The 19,254-nt window shown below is 52.2% G+C and overlaps 1 protein-coding gene across 5 annotated transcripts in view; it reads right to left on the reverse strand.

The window, feature by feature from the left end:
• SPTBN4 (spectrin beta, non-erythrocytic 4) overlaps nucleotides 1–19,254 on the reverse strand; it is a 68,858-nt gene that overhangs the window by 10,887 nt on the left and 38,717 nt on the right. For 3 of the 5 annotated variants that reach the window (XM_037819576.1, XM_037819575.1, XM_037819577.1), the window contains 8 exons: nucleotides 16,107–16,253; nucleotides 14,628–14,891; nucleotides 5,809–6,033; nucleotides 4,760–4,849; nucleotides 2,419–2,697; nucleotides 2,197–2,327; nucleotides 1,285–1,489; nucleotides 452–832 (listed from right to left, as the gene is read on the reverse strand). In XM_037819576.1, the coding sequence (XP_037675504.1) occupies nucleotides 452–832; nucleotides 1,285–1,489; nucleotides 2,197–2,327; nucleotides 2,419–2,697; nucleotides 4,760–4,849; nucleotides 5,809–6,033; nucleotides 14,628–14,891; nucleotides 16,107–16,253 (1,722 nt within the window). Of the gene's footprint in view, nucleotides 1–451; nucleotides 833–1,284; nucleotides 1,490–2,196; nucleotides 2,328–2,418; nucleotides 2,698–4,759; nucleotides 4,850–5,808; nucleotides 6,034–14,627; nucleotides 14,892–16,106; nucleotides 16,254–18,054; nucleotides 18,168–18,248; nucleotides 18,359–19,254 lie in introns of those variants that run through there. The other 2 variants (XM_037819578.1, XM_037819579.1) reach the window with 2 other exon arrangements.

Raw genomic sequence — 19,254 nt, forward strand, 5'->3', positions numbered from 1 at the left:
TTTCTATAGGCTCAGCTGCCACTTCTATTTAATCTACCCCTATCAAATTTCTTTCAAAAAAATTATATGATTTTTGTCAGAGATCTGTTGTCTAATTTCAGTCTGCCCCCAGCCAGATTTCTCTTAACCTCTTGCAATTCCCTTTAGACCCTCCACCTGGATTTATGCAAGATTTGCTCCTTCATTTCTAGGAGAACTGCTGCCCACTCTCCAGTAGAAACTCGGTCTAATTTCTATCAGACCTACTGTACAATATTTTCTGCCACTGCCTGATTTCTTTATATCATGCAATCAGTCCATTTTCTATCTGTCCCATCATCCAATTTCCTCCTGATTCAGGGCCTATTTTCTATCTATCCTGTTGCCAAATTTCTACCTGCTCAGCTGCCCACACCCCTCAGCCACACTCTCCAGCCCTCCCACCTGCCCATCGTGGTTGCCGGCGCCCCACCTGGGACACGAGAAGCTCCAGATCGTGCTCAAAGGCGCGCAGCGTCCGCTGCATGGAGCTGGCACTGGGTCTCGGCTCGGGTGGGGTGGCCAGGCGGGGCAGTCGCCTCCGCTTCTCCTCAATCTGTCCCTGCAGCTCGCGGGCATCGCTGAAGAACTTATGCAGCTCCCGCGAAGCGGCCAGCAGCTGGGCCCGGGTGCCCATGAGCTCCAGCAGCTCAGCCCAAGCCTCATTCAGCCCGTCCTTCCACTCGGCCATGGTGGCCGCCGCCGTGTGGCCGCACTCGATCAACTCATCCACCATCTGGTTCACGGCCGCCAGCCGCTCCCGCCCGGCCGTGCCCGTCTCGCTGGCAAACTCTGAGAATTTCTCCTGCAGCACCTGCCACCAGGGAGTGGGGATGGAGGGGTGGGCCCAGCATGAACAAAGGCACCACATACCCCAGCCCCACCCCCCAAAACCCACCACCCTGTAGCAGGTGAAGGCAATAATCATCACTATAATGAAAGATAATGATGATAACCATCCTGATGAAAACATCTAACACTTTTGTGCACTTAGGAACAATAGTACAACTATAATAAAAAACCATAAGATGATAAGAAGAACCAACACTTATTGTGTGTGCCAGGCACTGTCCTAAAGTGCTTTATGTTCTAGTAATCGTTTGTTTCATAAGAGCCATGAGGTGGGTGCTATCATTAGGCTCCTCCCACGGATGGAGAAACTGAGGCCCAGAGAACTGGCTGCTGGAATTATCATTTTTTAAAAATTCAGTTGTATTGAGATATATTCACGTACCGTACAATATTATCATTTTGAACAATGCTCACCGTGACGTGCTCAAAGTCCTGGCCCAGCTCGGGCGAGCCGGCCACCACCTCCTTCTCTGCGATCCAGTGCTCGAGCTCGTCCACCTGGCGGCTGAGCTGGTACAGCCAGTACTGCTGCTCCAGGCCCACCCTGCGCTCCTCGCCCAGCTCCTTGAGCGCCACGTACAGGCGGTCCACTTGGGACTGCCGCCGGCTGATTTGCTCGCTGGTGTGGATGGGAGGGGCAGGGATGGAGTCCCTTGAGAAGGCCGAGGCAGGCCCCAACCCCCTAAGCTCCACCCCCACCCACCCCACAGGCCTCCAGACTCCAACTCCCACCCCCACCACTCGTGCCAGAAATCTGTGGGCTCCCAACTCCCCTTTTAGGTCCCCAGCTAACACACCCCTCCTTCTATGCCCAGTCTCGGGGTTCACGGACTTCATGTAGACTGGGGTGCCACCCTGCACCCCCTCTCAGACCCCATTCCCAGTCCAGGCCTGACCACAGTGAGGTGGCACCACCGACACCTAATCTAGCATTCCATGCTTCTCTGTCCTCCCCGACACTGTGCAAGACACCGGGTAGGAAGGAATCTTCCCTGTTCCGGGCTGTTTCTCCCCGCCTCTGTCCTAGACGTCACCCCCTACCTCCGCAACAAGGCTCCATCCCTAAACCCAAATCCCATTCCTCCTGGTCCTATCTTCTCAACCATCTCCAGGAGCTGCCAGCCCCCCATTTCCACCCGGCCCTCTAGCCAAAATCCAAGGGCTCCAGCCAGTGGCAATGAGTTCCCCTCCCACCCTATTGGACCACTAGGTCCAATTCTGACCCTGCCCCAATTTTTAATAGCAAGACTCCAGGCCCCTTCCGACCATACCCTAAGAACTGCCCTGCTTGCCCTGCTCCCTCCCGGACCCGCCCCGTCCGCCCACCTGTCGGGGTGCCCCATCTCCAGCAGCGCCCGGCACTGGCGAGACAGCTGCGCGATGCTTTCCTCGTAGTTCTCCACGCCCTGCTCCAGCTGCAGGTGCTTCTTGAGCAGCTGCAGGGTGCTCTGTTCGTCCTGGGGACACACGGCGCCCGCGATGAGGCTGCAGCGGTTGGTCCCTGGCTCCAGCACCCCCCGGATCCCCGCACCCCCAGCCTGGGCGCACCTTGCCCTTGTCCTCACTCATCATGAGCAGCTCCTGCTCGCTCAGCCACGCCTCCACCTCGGCCACATCGAAGTAGTACTGTTCCACCTGGAAGGCGGCGTCCAGCACCTGCTGCCGCTGCTCGGCCGCCTCCCGCAGTCCGGCCCAGGCGCCCTGCAGCTGCTCCAGGCCGTGGCGCATGGCCTCCGCCTCGGGGCTGCGCAGAGACGCCAGTGCGCCCGCGCGCTCCAGCACCTCCTCCAGGCGCGGCCCGTGCGCCTGGATCTCCCGCCGCAGGCCCTGGGGGTGGGGAGGGAGGGGACGCTCAGAGACCCGCAGCACCCGCGCGCCTCGGCCACTTTGCGCGGCCCACGCAGATAGTAACAAACACCCCCCGGGTCGCGTAGCAGGTGCCAGGCACCGTGTCAGCGTTTTGCCGTGACTGGCTCTCTCCTATCCCCATGTTGTAGGCGGGAAAACAGGCACAGAGAGGTGAAGTCAGTTCCCCAAGAACAAACAGCTAGCAAGGGGTGACGGGATTTGGAACGCTGGAGGCTGGCTCCAGAGACTGTGCTCCCAAACAAGCCATGATATGACATGCCACCAAACGGTTGAAATGCAGGCTGAGAACAGGCTGCTTAAGTTCAGCTGGGGAATACTTTACATACAGTGACTGCACAACTCTTAGCTGAACAGTTCATCACAGTTTTACACACGTGTACATCCATGTGACCACTACCATCCCACCACCCCCAAAGGTTACCTCTTCCAGCTCTGAAACCTGCTGAGTACTTTATTGAACCTCTCTGGGCTTCAGTTTCCTCAGTTAGGGATAATTACTGGGTGCCCACTCTCTGCCAAGGCACTTTGCTAAGTCAGGGCTTCAACCCCAGCAGCCAGACAGCATTATCATTCCCATTTCACAGATGAGGAAACTGAGTCACGGAGAAGTTGAGGAACTCAGGTAGTGGTGGCCTGCTAATATCAGCTGAAGGGGGTTGTTGTAAGGAGATAAACCCTGTGGAGCACTTAGACCTGTGTCCAGAAGGCAGTAAGTGCTCAATCAATATCACCACACATGACTGAGCATTTTGAGTATTTTGAGTATTAAGTGCACTCGATTGGTTTCCTCAGTCGTGAAAATGATGGGCCAGTTCTGTTTGTTCCCAATGCTGTTGAAATCCAAGAGTATTGTCATCAAGATAGCAAAACAAAATCAGAAAAACTGCAGCCTCTTAAAGAGCTTGAGCTATCTAGTGCAGTATGATCACCAACTTTTCCAAATAATTTGTGGATTTCTGCCCGCCCGCCAACATTCTTCAGCTTTTATTCTCCCAACTTACATTTTTTGGTAAAATGAGAATGATAATAGCATCTGCCTCATAGGGTTATTGTGGGGATTAAATTAAATAACTGACATAACCCCCTAGGACAGTACTTGGTACATAAGTCTTTAGTTGGTGCATCATTTATCATTATCATTATTGTCATTATAATTCCTCTTTTATGTGTCTTAATTTGGATTTTGTTGAAAAAGCTGCTTTGACCAAAGGGTTCCTCTGCCAAGTGGTTTGAGAACCACTGCTCTAGACTAACTCTCTTCTTTAGATGTGGAAAATGAGACCCAGGGTCATGGACAGAGATCCACAGAGATTTTAGGGGCCCATTTGCTCTCATTGGCTCAAAAGCCCCCTCCTTTTCTCAGCTTAGGGATCAGACTATCACCTTTGAGGGCTCATGCCCTTTGCTGCTATGTCTTTTTCCCTAGGAATGTTTTGAGGTTTTGTTGGCTTGTTTTTCTTCTCCTTGCCCAATAGTCATTCCCTTCCATTTAGTCACTGCACCCTGATTTTCCCTGGGGGGACCCCCTACCCCCATCTCAGCTTAAATAATTAAGTTCAGGCTGACTCCACCAGCAGGTTCCAGGGGAGGCCCAGGCCAGGCCAATCAAAGCAGTCCAAAGCCCCGCCACCGCGACTGGTTCCAGGTTGGGCAGGTGACTCATGCCGAGCCAATGAGCATCATTCCTGGGGATAATGCTGAAATTTTTAAGAGGGAGAAATGCCCTTCAGTTTTGCTGATGGGATGGAAATCCGAACCCAGTGGAGGTCTTTTACCCCAGGAGAAGACAGTTGGTCTGAGGACAAAGCTAACACAGGACAAAAAAAAAAAAAAAAAAGAAAGAAAGAAAAATGGAGCTGAGAAATTCATGGCAATATCAGGGAAGCACATGGATATATCTGTACCTGCTATCCACAATCTTTTCCAAATTCTTTTTTTTTTTTTTTTAAACCACCTTGTGTTTTCTGTCATCTCCATTCAAATGTGTCCTAGCCCACTCCTTTTCCCTGGCTCTGCTCACCTGGTTCTTTTTGATGTGCTGCTGGACAGCCTGCAAACCATTGCCTCGCTCCGTCTGCAGGGCCAGTGGCAGCCGCTCCTGAACCCACACCTGGGGAGGATATGGGGGTGGAGGGGCAGGGCAGGGGGAGAATGCATCCCAGGACCCCTGCTTCTCAAAAAACTTTAAGCCCCTTGCACAGCATCCAAGATCCTTCCTTGCCCGAGAGCTTGGTCATATTTTCAGCCTCCTCTCTTGATGTGCTCTGACTTACTCTCTGCACTCGGGACAGGCTCATGCTCACCTCTGGACTTTGCACACGCAGTTCAAACTTTCTGGAATTTCCCACTCATTCCTCACCTAGCTCAACCATACTCTCCCTTCTGCTCTCAGCTCAGATGTCCCCTCCTCCAGGAAGCCCTCCCTGACTTCAAGCCTTGGCCAGTTGCCTCCTCTGGGCTCCCAAAGCTCCCTAGGCTCCCCGATCCCAGCCCTAACCACCCTGGGTTGTTGCTGTCTGAGGACAAGTGTGTTTCCTCTTTGGACTCTGAACCCACTGTGAGCAAGAACAGGGTCTGCCTCGGTCATTCTTGTAACCCCAGCATTATCCAAACACAGGGCTGGGTCCCAAATGACCAAGCGAGGGAGCAAACTAGTGAGTGAGTGAATGAATGCATGAGCAAATCAGGAAGTGAGAGGAGGCTGAGTGAGGAAATGAATAAATAAGTGAATAAGTGAATAAAAAGTAGATAAATGAGTGAAGGAAGAGATAAGGATGAATGAATAAACAAGTGGGTGACTTTGTGAACAAACCAGTGAATGAAAGTGATTGAATGACAGCAAATGAATGTGAAAGAGAATGAATGAACGAATGAATGAATGAATTAGTGAAAAAGTGAATGAATAATTAAACGACTGAGTGACCACCCACTGCCTCTAACCCCGCCCCGACTCAGTTCCCCACCTTCTCCTCTCCCTGGTCCCGCCCCTGGTCTCTTGCGGTGCGGGACCCGCGCGCCACTCGGGTGGGTTATCCAGATCCCGCCCGGGATCCCCGCGTCAGTCCTCACCAGCTCGTCGTCCAGGTCGTGCGCCACCTGGTGCAGTTCCTTGGAGGCGAGCAGCAGGCGGCGGCGCTCCTGCAACGGCTCGAGCAGGCGCACCAGGCGCTCGCCCACCGCGCTCTGCCGCTCGCCCACCAGCTCCTTGCTCGCGGGCTCCAGGGGCAGCGTCGCCGTCTGCGCCTGCAACTCGCCCACCTCTCGGTACCACTCCTCCACCTGCGACTCCATTGACTGTGGAAACAGACGCAGTCAGCGGGCCCCATCCTCTCTCCCCATTCTGCTGTGGCTCCTGGGTACCGTGATGAGGACAGCAAAACCCCTCACCGCGGCGCCCCACTCCGCTATCCCTTTCCTCCATCCTGCTGCCCTCCTCCCTGTTCCTGCCTCTTGCTGCTCCCTCTACCGGGCTGCTCTCCCTTGTCAATCAGATTTCTGCTTAAATATTACCTTCTCAAAGAGGCTTACTTGAGCCCTGAACTAAAGTAGCCCATTAATTCATTAATTCTCATAACAACCCATCGAGGTTGGTGCATTCATCTGTTTTACAGAGGAGGAAACTGAGGCCCAGAGAGGTTAAGTAATTTGTCCCAAGGACCAGCCTTTCCAGATATCAAAACAAAATACAAAGCTCCAGTGATTTAAATGGCTGATGTGCCATAGGTAGGGATAGACAGAAAGTGGAAAAAACAGACATAAATATGCATGAGAATTCATATATTTTATAAATACTATTTCAAATCCCCAAGGGAAAGACAGATTATTCAGTGAAAGGTCACGGGCCAACTGGCTAACCAATATAGCTGGATCCCTTCCTTGCTCCTTACCCCCAAAACAATTCCAAATGGATTAAGGACTTAAATTGAATAAGTAAATCCATAAGGCAATAGAATAAAACGTGGATGAATGCTTTTACAATCTTGGGGCGGGGAAAACCTTTCCAACCATAAAATCTATAAAGGGAAAGATTTATACATTTCATCACCTAAAAATACTTCTGCATCAACCAAAGTTTCACAGATGTTATTAAAAGCTAAGTGACAAACTGGAAAAACATTTCATAGACAATAGAGCAAAGAACCAGTTTCTTTAACAATCAAAGGACTCCCCCATATCCTGCTTCCTTCTTCTCCACAGCACCCAGCACCACTGGACAACTGTGTCTTTACTTGTGGGCTTTTTTTTGGTCTCCTGGCTTTAAAACGTGATATCCATGAAAGCAGGGGCTGTGCTGAGTTCACTCCTGTATTCCTGAGCGCCTAGAACAGTGCCTGGCACACAATAGGCCTTCAATTATGATTTACTAAATGCATGAATGCAGGACATCAAGAAAGAAAAAGACAGCCCTAAATTGGCAGCAGATGTGATCAAGCAACATACAGGAGAAGAAATAAACATGCCCAGTCTCACAACTCAGCAGAAAAATGAAAATTAAAGCAGGGTATCTTTTTCTATTCATCAGGTTGGCAAAAAATTTAGAAGATCAATAATATCTAGTGTTGGCAAAGAGGCAGGGAAATGAGCACACTCAGCCACTGTCAGTGGTGGTGCGGAGTGGCAGAGCCTTTTTGGAAGGCAATTTGGCAGGGCCTACCAAAATGTAAAATGTGTATATCCTTTGACCCAGTGCTTGTACTTCCACTTCTAGAAATATATACTAAAGAAATACTGACATGCATGCCCAAAGCTGTTTGTCCTGGGATGCTCATTGTAGCAGAGTTTGTAATGGGAAAAAACTGGAAACAACCTCAAGTAAAATGGTTAAACAGAAGCACACCAGGATAGAATAAGAGCCAGGACTGACTGTTAAGAGGAAAAAGCCATTTAGAACCTGCACAAGAATATATATTTGTTCGGGGCTGCACATGCATAAACATTCTCTGGAATAAATAAGAAATTATTAACAGATGGCACCTATTGGGGGTGGGTGGGTACTTAGTGAATGCAGGACATGGATGAAAGAGAGACTTTTCACATGGGACTTTTTAATATAGTTTCTGACTTCTGAACCATAAAAATTTATTATTTTTCAAAAATTCAAGTTAAGCATTAAAATAAAAATAAAAATATTAAAAAATCTATAGAGGTACATTTGTAAATGCCTAGAAAGGGGTCTGGAGGGGGGCACACCCAATGAGTCCCTGAGGTTCCCTTTAGCCTGTGGGATTGGGGGGTGGGTTGCGGTATAACGGAGACTTTATGGAAGACATCTGGGCTAGTTCAATCTTTACCCAAAGAATATATTTATGTATTACTTGTGTGATTCTAAACAGATGGGGGGAAGCCAGTAAAGAATAAAACAAAACAATAATGAAATTAAGTGGTAACAGATTATGGCAAATGACTGCACACCGAAACTCTAGAACCAAGTCAAGACTTTTGTTTCAAAGTTCTGCAGTACACAGATGGCTGGTTTGGTTTTGCCTGCCCGACACCCAACCCTCCCTGCCCAAACACCTCAATCCCACTCTCCTGAACTTCTGGGGATGGGGGAGGTGTGGGTGGCTGACAACGCCCAGAGTTCCAAGGGTGTCCATGTGACCCAGGCCTGGTCAGTGAGAACACTCATCACCCCAGCCACGGGGACTGGCTAGGGAGCAGCACAGACCTAAGCCGGCTCTTTGCACGTGGACCCAAAGATCAATGGACAGGACTATTTGTTGCAGCAGTATTTGTACCAGCAGAAGACTGGAAACAGCCCAAAGGTCTCTCAAGAAAAGACTGGTTAAGTAAAAGATTATCCAACCACACTGTGGAATACTAGTTAGCAGTTTAAAAGATCAGGGTATATCCGTATTATGTGATAAGGAAGGATGTCCGGGATCTTTTGTCAATTGAAAATAAAAAAAAAAAAGCAAGTTTCAGCGTGTACATAAGCCACATGTTTGTGTGTGTGCACAAAGAATGTTTCTAGAAGGATGGAGAAGACACTATTGGGAGCGTTTACACCTCTGGGGAGTGGAACCGTGTGTGTGTGGGGTGGGGGGGAGACTTCACCTTCCACCTTCTGCCCTTCCATTGGACCATCTTACTGCAGCAGTGATTACAGCTCATACCATCCGAGTCTGCTCCACGCCAGGCACTGCTCTAAGCACTTGAGAAGGATTAACTCATTTAATCCTCACAACCATGAGGCCAGAGAAAACAGGGTTATTGTATTTCACTCACCGCTGGATCCCCGCGCCTGGCCCAGTCGGTGCCGGAAATGGGTGTCGGATGTGTGTGTTGGTTGAGTCACCACCGGGCTACTCTGCTTCTCTCAGCTGGGCAATATTAGAGGTACATTTAGAAGTACATAAGCTAGCTTTCCCCAGGGAAACCAGAGGAGCCACGAAGTTCTGGACCCTGAAAACACGATGCTGACAGAAGGGACCACATTAGCCTACGAATCCATGTGTGAGAAATGTCCAGAAGAGGCTAATCCTTCGAGACAGAAAGTAGAGCAGTGGTTGCCCAGGGGCTGGGGGGAGGTGGGAACAGGGAGTGACAGCTAATGGTTAGGGGGCTTCTTTTTGGGTTGATGAAAATGAATGCTTTGGAATTAGCTAGTGGTGATAGCTTCACAACTTTGCGAATTTAAAAAAAAGACACTAAGTGTACACTTTACAATGCACATTTTTGGGTATGTGAATATCATCTTTGTTTTTTTTTTTAATCTAAGGTTAAGAAAGACAAATATGAACAGAGGACTCTACTTCCAAAAATCTTCAGGCACTTGCCACACCATAGACAGGGGGAAAGCAAGCAAGCCCTGACCCCCAGATCAATATGATTCTTGCTTGGACCTACTCAGCTGCTCACTGCCTTCCCATTTTCCAGTTTGGGAAACTGAGGCTGAGAGAGGAGCAGCCACTGGCCCAGAGTAAAAACTGCCAGAGCTTGGTTTTGAACCCAGGCCCACACAGCCACAAAACCCAAACTTTCGGCCAGTCTGCTTCTCTGTAATTGGGGACAGTGAAGATGAGAAAGGTGGGGTCGTTTGCCCCCAGTGTCCAAGCAGGGGACTGGGGATTCAAACCCAGACTGCCATAGCTCTAGACTTGGGCTCTTTCCGTAGGCCACGCTGAGCTGGTTACATAAATGTGGGACAGAGAGAAGTGGGAGGAGGGTGTTTCCTTGGCCAGAGAAAGAGCCTTGCTCAGGTGGGAGTGGAAGTGGGGGTGGTGAGGGGCCCCCAGGGACCCAGCCCAGCAGCTGCAAAGCCTCCGGAGCCTCCTCCCCGGGCCAGCCCCCCTCGGATGGCAGGCGACCAGCCTCCCACCACACCTCCAAAAGGAGCCAGGGGCTGAGCCAGGCCAGCCGGCCAGGCCCAGGAAGGCGAGGCCTGGGATCCACCATCTGGCCCCTCCACCAGGCCTGATGCACTGTGGGAAGGCTGAGCTGGGTCGCGTGGCCTGGACCCGGGAGGTGGGGGCCCGGGGGGCCTGCTGCAGCAGCTGGGGTGGGGGACATGGGGAAGGACACAAAGAGTACACAACAGATGAGGGGAAACCGAAGGAGGGAGGCGGAGATGGAAAATTCAAATAAAAAGAGACAGAAGAGAGTGAGCGAGAAGGATGAAGAGAAATAAAGAGAAAGAGAGAGACACAGATGGAGATGGAAGGACAGATAGAGACAGAGACACAAACTGAGGAAGAGCCAGAGATGGGGGGGTAGTATAGAAATTAGCAGAAACCAAGAGAAATAGAAAGACAGAGAGACTGGGAGAAGGACAGAGAGATGAGACCCAGAAGGGGTCTCACCCGCTCCCCCCCTCACCCCCCTCAGACCCAGGGCTAGCACCTCCCATCCTGGCCCAGCCTGACCCCGGGGGGCCTGAAGGGTGGGGGTGGCCAGGAAACGGGCCAGGTGGGTGGCAGCCGCCCTCCCTCCCACACATGCTCAGCATCCGGCCCAGGAGGCCTCTCCCCCCACCCTGGGCAGCTCCCGAGGCCCAGCTGGGCTCCATCTGGAGCCGGGGCCCCCACTGACCCCCATTCCCTGTCTCGGGCTCCCTCTGCTGGGGAAAGGCCCAGGAGGCCTGCACCGAGGGTGACTGGGGCCCAGAGCTGCGTGATCCAGGTTGGTCCCAAATTCTCTCCGGGACCTCACTGTGTGGACAACGGGGATCCCACCTCATAGTCTCCCAGGCTTGGGCAGAGCAGGAAGCCCCAAATCCTCCCTCTGAAATCTAAATGGCCAATAAACAGATACCAGGAGGCTCAAGTTCACCAGTCACCAGAAACAAAATGCAAATGCAAAAACCACAGTGAGATATCACTTCCCATCCTTCAGACCAGGAAAAATCTAATATGCGACAATACCAAGTGTTGGCGAGGATGGGGGGGCCGCAGGAAGTGTCACCCACTGGTGGACACAGCATTCATTAACTGGTACAAGGACCCAGGCAAGCAATTTGGCAAGATCTAGTGAACTGAAGATAGTTCTGATTTTTAATGCTATATTAGCGTTTCACCTACTCTTCCCCCAAATAAATTTAAAAAGTAACAAGGAGAGGGAGGCAATTTCCAAGAAGGAATACGAAGAGAAATAAATGATGAAGGAACCCAGGATCACGTGAACAACAACCATAACCAACCCAAGTAACTTTTGAACCCAGGATAGCGACAATATATACTTTAGGCTAAAGACAATTTAACCAAACAAACCCGAAAGCAAATACTGAACCCTAGTGAGTAGATTAGTTTTTCAAAATGATACGGGCCAGTAATTCTGCAACTCCTTTCTGCATTATGTCTTTGAATCCTAATAGCGTCAGCCCTATTACTGAGGTCAGTAGGATTATTATACCCATTTTACCATGGAGGAAACTGAGGCACAGTTTCTTGCCAAGGCCACCTGGCTAGTAAGGGCAGGGCCAGGGCGCAGAGCCGCCTCCCAGGGGCCTGCGGCAGGTGAGGGGGTTAGTGTTAGGGGCTGCCCAGTTCCCAGCGGGAGCTCATTTGCCCAACTCAACATCACACAGTTAGCAACTGACACGTATGATTCATTCCCAGGCCTGCCTGGGTCCCGGGTCTATGCCTTTACCTAGGGAAGAATGAATAACCGTGGGAAAACAATGAATAATCCAGTTATCACTGCTGGTGGCTGATAGCTTCCATTGCCCCCCCGGCCCACTCTCCAAGTTTCTCCACCTGCGCCGGGCTCGGGCACGGGGAGGGGGTGACCTGTGGGGACCATGTCCACTCCTTTGTCCTCCAGCTCCCACGCAGGTTGTGCTCAGCACCAGCTACATAATTTGCGGGGCCCAGTGCACAAGGCAAATGACAAAAATGCAGGGCCCTTGTTCAACAATGATTAAGAATTTCAAGCTGGCAACGGAAGATCATCAAGTGTGGGGCACTTCTAAGTGCACGTCTGTGAAACCAGCCCTGGGTGGCCTAAGGGAGGCCAGAAGACCCTGGTAGAGTGAGAGACGGAGGCCGGATGTTATTTCCATGACTACTCCTTGCACAGCTGCCATGCACTGGCCGCCATTCTTGACTGGGGGGGGTGTCACAGCTCCTGTCATCCCAGCTGTCTGCAGCTCTGTGGTGCTGTTACCCTCATGGCTTCCCCTCACCCTGTCCACACCTTTGTCAAGATTCCTTATTAAACCCTCCTCGAATTTCTCTCAACTGAGCATGTGCTTCTGTTTCCGAGTGGGACACTGGTGCTCCTCACTTCCGGCGAGCTCACCACGACCCAGGCACCATGCTGAGAGGGTGCTTTCCTTGTACAACCTCACCTGGCCCTGAGAGGCCCTGGTGGGTCCTTACCTAAGATAGGGAGATGGAGGCTCAAGGAGGGAATAAACATGCACACAGGCTGGGATTTGAACCCAAGTCTATCAGCCTCCAATGCCCAAGCTCTTGTCATTTGGCCGACCACCTAGGCCACTGGCTGCTCTAGTCTCTGCTAACCTTCTGGGAGATTCTTCAGAGCCAGCTTGGAGCCAAGTCTCCCCTATGTGTCCACTGCCTGCCCAGCTGACTGGGCCAGACCTCAGGCAGGGTGTGACTTCTCGGAGCCAGGAGGGGGCAACTTCCCCAGCAGGGTCTGGGAATAGCAAGGAAGGAGGGTTGACGGGAACCAAAAGCCACCGATCCTTTCTGTGCTGTAGTTTCCCCGTTGGCACAGTGAGGATAATGATAGCTCCTTCCTGGAGGCTGATGGGGAGGAGAGAAGGGTGAGCAGTGCTTGGCATGTGGCATAAATCAGCGGTTCTCAAAGCATGGTCTGGGGACCCCAGGGAGTCCCTGAGGTCTTTTCAGGGGTCCACGGGTCAACTATTCTTGATAAAAACATTAAGATGCTTTTTGCCTTCATCACTCTCATTCTCTCCCAAGGGTAGAGCAGAGTTTTCCAGGGACCAGACGATCTGCGCCATTGCAACAGACTGAAACGCAGAGGCAGATGTGAGATCCGGCTCTCATCTAGTAAGCCAGGCGTCAAAGAGAGTTGGAAAAACCAAGGCACTGCCAATCTTCTCACTGAATTCTTTTTTGTTTTTGGGAAATAGAATTATTCTTCACAGAAATATGTTATTTGGGTTCATGTGTAATGGATCTATTATTGTTACTTTTAAATGAATCAATAATTTCAGCATTTCTCAGTTTTAATATTTAATATAGTAAATGTCAATAAATATAACCCATGTAAACTAAGCTCTTTGGGGATCTCCATCATGTTGAAGAGTGAGTGTCAAGGGGTCCTGGAGACCACAGCATTTGAGAACCGCTGGTATATATGAAGGGATGGCATGACCGGCCATCGGATTTATACCTATTTGTCTGTTTGCTCTTTCACATGTGGGCCCCGGGAGGGAAGTGGGCTCCTCATCTCTTTTATTTACTGTTGTATCCCAGCACCTAGAATGATGCCTGGTATACAATAGATGCTCAATAAATGCCGGATGCATGGATGAGTGAATAAATACTAACTAGCGTCTTAATGCTTTTATCAATGGACTTTTTAATTTTTTTTTTTGCCAGACACTTTGCCAAGCACTTTATAAGCATAATTAAGTGGGAGGTGTATGAAAAAGAAGCAGATAAGAGATGAGGGACTGGGTTTGAATCTAAGCTCTGCCACTCACTACCCTGAGCAACCGTTCACCTCCTAGAGCCTCAGTCTCCGAAGTGTAAAAGGAGGCTCACCACAGTCAGGCGCTGTGTTCCTGGCACGTAAGGGCAGGAGTCGTCACACTGTAGGAGCTGAGAAGCCACTCCCACTCTCGCCCACCAGTCACTGCACATCAACAGTCACATACTGGGCAGCAGATGGTGCCGAGATAAAGCAGACACTGTGTCTGTTCTCTAAGAGTCCCTAGTTTTGCAAGGGAGACACTGGCTTGCTGTGTGCATCCTTGGGCCAGGCACTTCACCTTCTGTGCCTCAGTTTCCCCACTGGCAAAATGGGGAATAATAACAGTACCAATCTCCTAGGATTGCTGGGAGGATCAGTAAGTGCTTGGCACAGAGCCTGGGAGAGGAAGTGCTCAATGGATGTCATTATGATTGCTTGGTGGAAAGTCATCCCCCTACCTCTGGGCCTTGGTTTTTCCATCTGGGAAATGGGTGTCGGGGACCTGCAAAAACTTCAGTGTGCTGGTTATTTACCTACTATTTCTTGGATCTTAACTCTTCTTCCTCCCTTTGAACCCCTTGCTCTGGGGATAGTGGCTGCTTCCAATAGTTACTAATACCAGATTGCCTCAGTGTTCCTTTTCTGCTCTTTCAGCCCTCCAACCCGTCTGAGATAAATCCCTGTATTAAATCTCCTCTGTCTGAAATACCTGGAGTGGGGTCTGACCCCCAACAGGCCCATCTGGGCCAGCCAAGCCATACCTGCAGCTTCTTGAGCTGGCTGTTGACGGTGGCCAGGTCCCCACCAGGGTCCACGTCTTGCAGCTGGCTCTCCATGTGAAGGAGCCTCTTGTCCAGCTCAGCGAAGCTCTGCACCAGCTGGTCAGCCTTGCTGGCCTCAAAGAGCTGCCGCGCCTTGGCCTGGGTGGTGCTCTCCAGCTCCGCCCAGCACTGCCGGATCTCACCCAGCTTCTTGCGCACCGAGGCTGCCAATTCTGGCTTCTCCTGCATCAGCTGCTGGCCCTCCTGCCCCGGGCAGGTGGGTGGTGGGAGACAAAGGGGAGGGGGCGGAAGGTAGGGAGGGACAGAGAGAGATGGGGGCCAACGGGACCCAGGGGGAGACGTCGGGAGAGGGAGAGAGGCAGGGAGTTGGAGATATACAGAGAGACAGAGACACGCAAAGTGGAAAGAACAAAGGCATGGGAAGAGAGAGAGACAGGCAGACATGGGGGGTGAGACAGCCAGAGATAGACAGACAGACAGACAGACGTGTGGGGAAGGAGACAGAGATGTGGGGAAAGAGACAGTCATAGAGGAGTGAACTCAGACACACACATAGTCAGAAACATGGGAAAGGACCAAAGGAGAGAAAACAGGAGAGATGTAGAAATAGGAGAGAGAGAGAGAGAGAGAGAGAGAGAGAGAGAGTGAAATTCCATTAAACTCTGAGTCAGGAAGGGTGGCTGTGCCACGTCCCACCATTTATAAAGCATCAATGGCCATTCAAGGGTTGGAGGCTGCCCTACGGGTCTCTGCTTGGGTTAGGAGAGCAGGGGTATCCAGGGCTGTGGGGAAAGTGGTCTAGCCAGAGAGTGGGCAGTTCTGAGGTTCAAACTGGGAGTAAACATCTGTCTGCCTGGCTTCCTTCAAGACTGAAGTCAAGCTCCTTGGTGGCCCAGAGCCACATATATTATTATAACTGTATAATAAAAATGACAATATCAAAGTAATTACAGCTTCTTATTTATCATGCCCTTAATTTTACAGAAGGGTGAACTGAGGCTTAAAGAGGTTAAGACAATTCCCCAAAGCCCCATAGCAGTAATAGGCACAGACACAATCAGAACCCAAGCCTGTAGGAATCCAAAGTTTATTTTAACCCCGAGCTTCCTAGGGCTTCTCCAGCCTGTCTCCCTGACTTTCCATCTCAGAGGCTTCAAATAGTGTGGAAGGAAGCCTGGTAGGGGAGAGTACAGGCAGGGTGAAGATATTTAACAACCAGGAGGGTGTGGGCACCATTCAGAAGAGATGCGGGCCATTTTACAGGTGGGTAAACTGAGGCTCAAAGAGGCTACATGAATTCCTCAAGGCCACTTCGCTAGGAGCAGACTTAGAGATGATTTGAAGCACCTCAGGGGTGTGAGAGCAGCCGAATGGCACGGGAGGGTCTGGAAGCCGAGGCCAGGGGTCCCTGGTGGCCTCCGGCACCTGGCACAGGCAGAGGGGCCTGCTGCATCTCACCCTCTCAATCTTCTCCAGCCACTCCTTGTTCTGAGCCAGCTCGGCCATGAACGCCTGGTGCCGGAGCCATCTCTTATGCAGCTTGTGGCCGTCTTCCCGCGTGCCATCTCGCGCCATCAGCATCTTCTCGTGGATCCAGCCATCCAGCTGTGTAGGACAGGGTGAGGGGGGAGCTCAGCTGGTCCCTCCAACCTGGCACAGTCTCCTAACCCCTCCATGAGCATCCAGATTCAGGGCCTGGGTTGCCAGGATGGAGAGGAGGGGAAGGGATAGAAAGCCTTTGCTAGTGGGGCCTTTATTGGGGGGCAAATCAAGCTCTTTTCTGGGGGGTGGAAGATGAATGGAGGGGCCCCCAGAAGAGCTAGTCCCTTGGTCCCTCTGTTCTGAGGGCAGCCCCTCTCAACTCCCCACTAGCCTGGAAGGCAAGGCTTCTGGGCCAGTCGGCTTCCACCCAGCCAGGGCCAAAGCAACACCCTAAAATGAGCCCACAAACCTCAGCTGACTCCCAGTCCAGCCCCTACCTCACCCCCCAAAAGCAGCACTTAGGTTCTTTGACTCAGTTGTAGCCATTCTCAATAAGGACCAATTCAAGACCCCCCCAACCCGTTACCTATGTATCAAATGAAGACCTATTTCTAGCCCCAGGCCCCCAGTATGGCCACTTCAATCTCCCAAAGAGCCTCCCAAATCAGTGTCAAGTCTAGCTCCCTCCAAACCAGTCCCTCAAACTTGGGTAGACCCATCCCCCACAACCCGGACCTGGCCCCCCCACTTGGGTCCACATGGCTCTCCAAATCCAGCCCTCAGATTTCAAAACTACTGTTCTCCAAACCCCTCCACTAAAGCCAATCCCTCAAATGTGAGCAACGAGGCTGCTTTTTGGCTCCCCAGCCCAGCCTATGACAAAATCTAGCTCCAGACCCCCCAACATGGAACAGAGAACCTCTCAGATCATTCCCCTCAAACTACGGCCAGTTCTAGTTTCTCTCCATCCACAAACAAAACCAGTCTCCCAAAATCGAGTACCCCCCCCCAAAAAAAATTAGGCCCCTTTCACTATCCTGAGCAGGACCAATCACAAGGCAGCTTTCTGAGCCCCCCCCCCAAAAAAAACAAACAGAAACAAGACCTGTCCCCCAAGTCCAGCCAGAATCTCTTCACTCATGACCAAACCTGGCACCTGGGACCATTCACTCCTCCCCCACTTCAGTCACGAGGTTTTCCTCCTCCCTCCTGGGGAAAAAAAAAAAACACACCACAAAAAACCCCGACTCTAGCTCGGCATCCCGGGAGGCAAATGCAGTCATAGCCAAGGACAAATCCTAGTTGGCTAAACCCCACCCCGCGTCCCTGAGCATGTGCTGCCCAGGGGGCCAGGACAGCTTCCGACTCCTTCGCGCACACACTTTAGCTCCAAAGCAAAGGCTGCGTCCCCCAGCTCAAGTCACAGGTTCCTGACATGCAGAGAAGAGTCGGCCACCGACAGACACAGCCCCACAGGGAGGCCAAAGACCCCTAAAGGAGATCATACCCTGACCTCAAGGTGATTGCCCACCCCACCCCCATCACTGAAGGCAAAGCCTGAGTTCTCAACTGATAAAGGAGAGCCCCCAGAATTCAGAGCCCCCAAACCCAGAGCAAATCCAGACAGACCCCTCACCATCCAAGGCAGAGTCCCCCCGCCCCGCAAAAAAAAAAAAGTGATTTTCCCCCATCATCCAAGGCTAATACAGATCCTGCAAAACCAAGGAAGAAACCCCCAAAAGGTTGAGAGTCCCCCAACCCCAGGGAAAATCTCAGATCCCAAGCACCCAGAAAAGAGCCCCCTAGAGAGACTAAGACGCCTCCAGCCCCCAGGGCAAAGCCAGACTCCCCTAGGAGTAGCCTTAGAAGTTCCCTCCCTGCCACATCCCCCCCTTGGGACCCGGCCCCTCAGTCACGCCCGCACCAGCACCGCGGACAGCTCCTGGCCTCCCGAGTCCTCCGCCAGGGCGGGGGTCCCCGCGCGGGCCCGGCTCGCCCCCGCATTGCCCGCGTCTCTCCCTCCCGCGGCCCCGGCGGGCGAGCACGCGCCCGAGCCCCCTTCCCAGCCCGCCTCGGCGGGGGCGCGCGTCAGCCCCCTCCCCTGGGCGCCCCCGAGACCTGAAGCGGCGGCGGCGTTGGCGGAGCGTCCCTGCTGCGGGGGTGCGAGCGCTCGCCCCTCCACTGCGACCGCGGCGGCGGCGGCGGCGGCGGCGACAGCTAAGGCTCCGGCGGACGCGCGCCCGCGCCCCCCCTCCCCCGCGCCACGGTAGCGCGCCCGCCCGCGCGCGCCCCCTGCCTGCCTCCATGCCCGCCTCCTAGCGGGGCCCCAGTGACGGGTGGGGGAGGGAGGGCTTCTGCGCCATCTCAGATGACTGCTCCTTACTCCAGAACAATCTCACATAGGTGGAGATGGAGGGGGCTCCTGGACCATCTCTAATGGCTAAGGGGGGGCCTGGGGCCTGGGCTTTGTGGAGGTGGGGAGTATGTGTGTCGGGGTTCTCCTGAACCTTCTCCAATGGGGAGGGGCCTGGATCATCTCTTATAAGACTGTAGTCCAGGACAATCTCCCATGGGGGAGGTGGGTTCCTGAACTCATCTCTAAAGGGCTTGAGTCTCGATCTACCTAAGTTATGTAGGGGTGGAGATTATGGGGGCCCTTGTGCATTTCATATATGGGAAGAGCATCATGGGGATTCATGATGGAAGTTTCCAAACTATCTTTAATTGGAGGTGGTTGCAGGTCCCGGTTCCTGACCCACCTTTGGTTGGGGGAAACTTAGGGACTGGATCATCAGGGGAGGCGGGGAGGGTGATCCTGGGTCGCAGAGATGGAGGAGCCTGGGCCGGGACCATCTCGTTTGAAAGATGGGAAAATGTTTACTGGACCATCTCTAATGAACAGTTTCTCATGGAATGCAAGGAAGTGGGGGAGAGGGATTTCCTGAACCATCTTTAATGGGGAAGAGGGCCTGGGCCATCTCTGATTTAAGGCGATCCCCGCGGGTGTGTAGATCGTCTTGAAGGGGGCAAAGGCTAGATTCCTGAACACTTTTAAATTAAGAGGCGAAGGCTTGGTTCAGGACCATCTCCGACCCAAGGAGAGCTCTGGACCTCTGGTCCATCT

Source organism: Choloepus didactylus, chromosome 27, assembly GCF_015220235.1.
Source record: "Choloepus didactylus isolate mChoDid1 chromosome 27, mChoDid1.pri, whole genome shotgun sequence".
Lineage (NCBI taxonomy): Eukaryota > Metazoa > Chordata > Mammalia > Pilosa > Megalonychidae > Choloepus > Choloepus didactylus.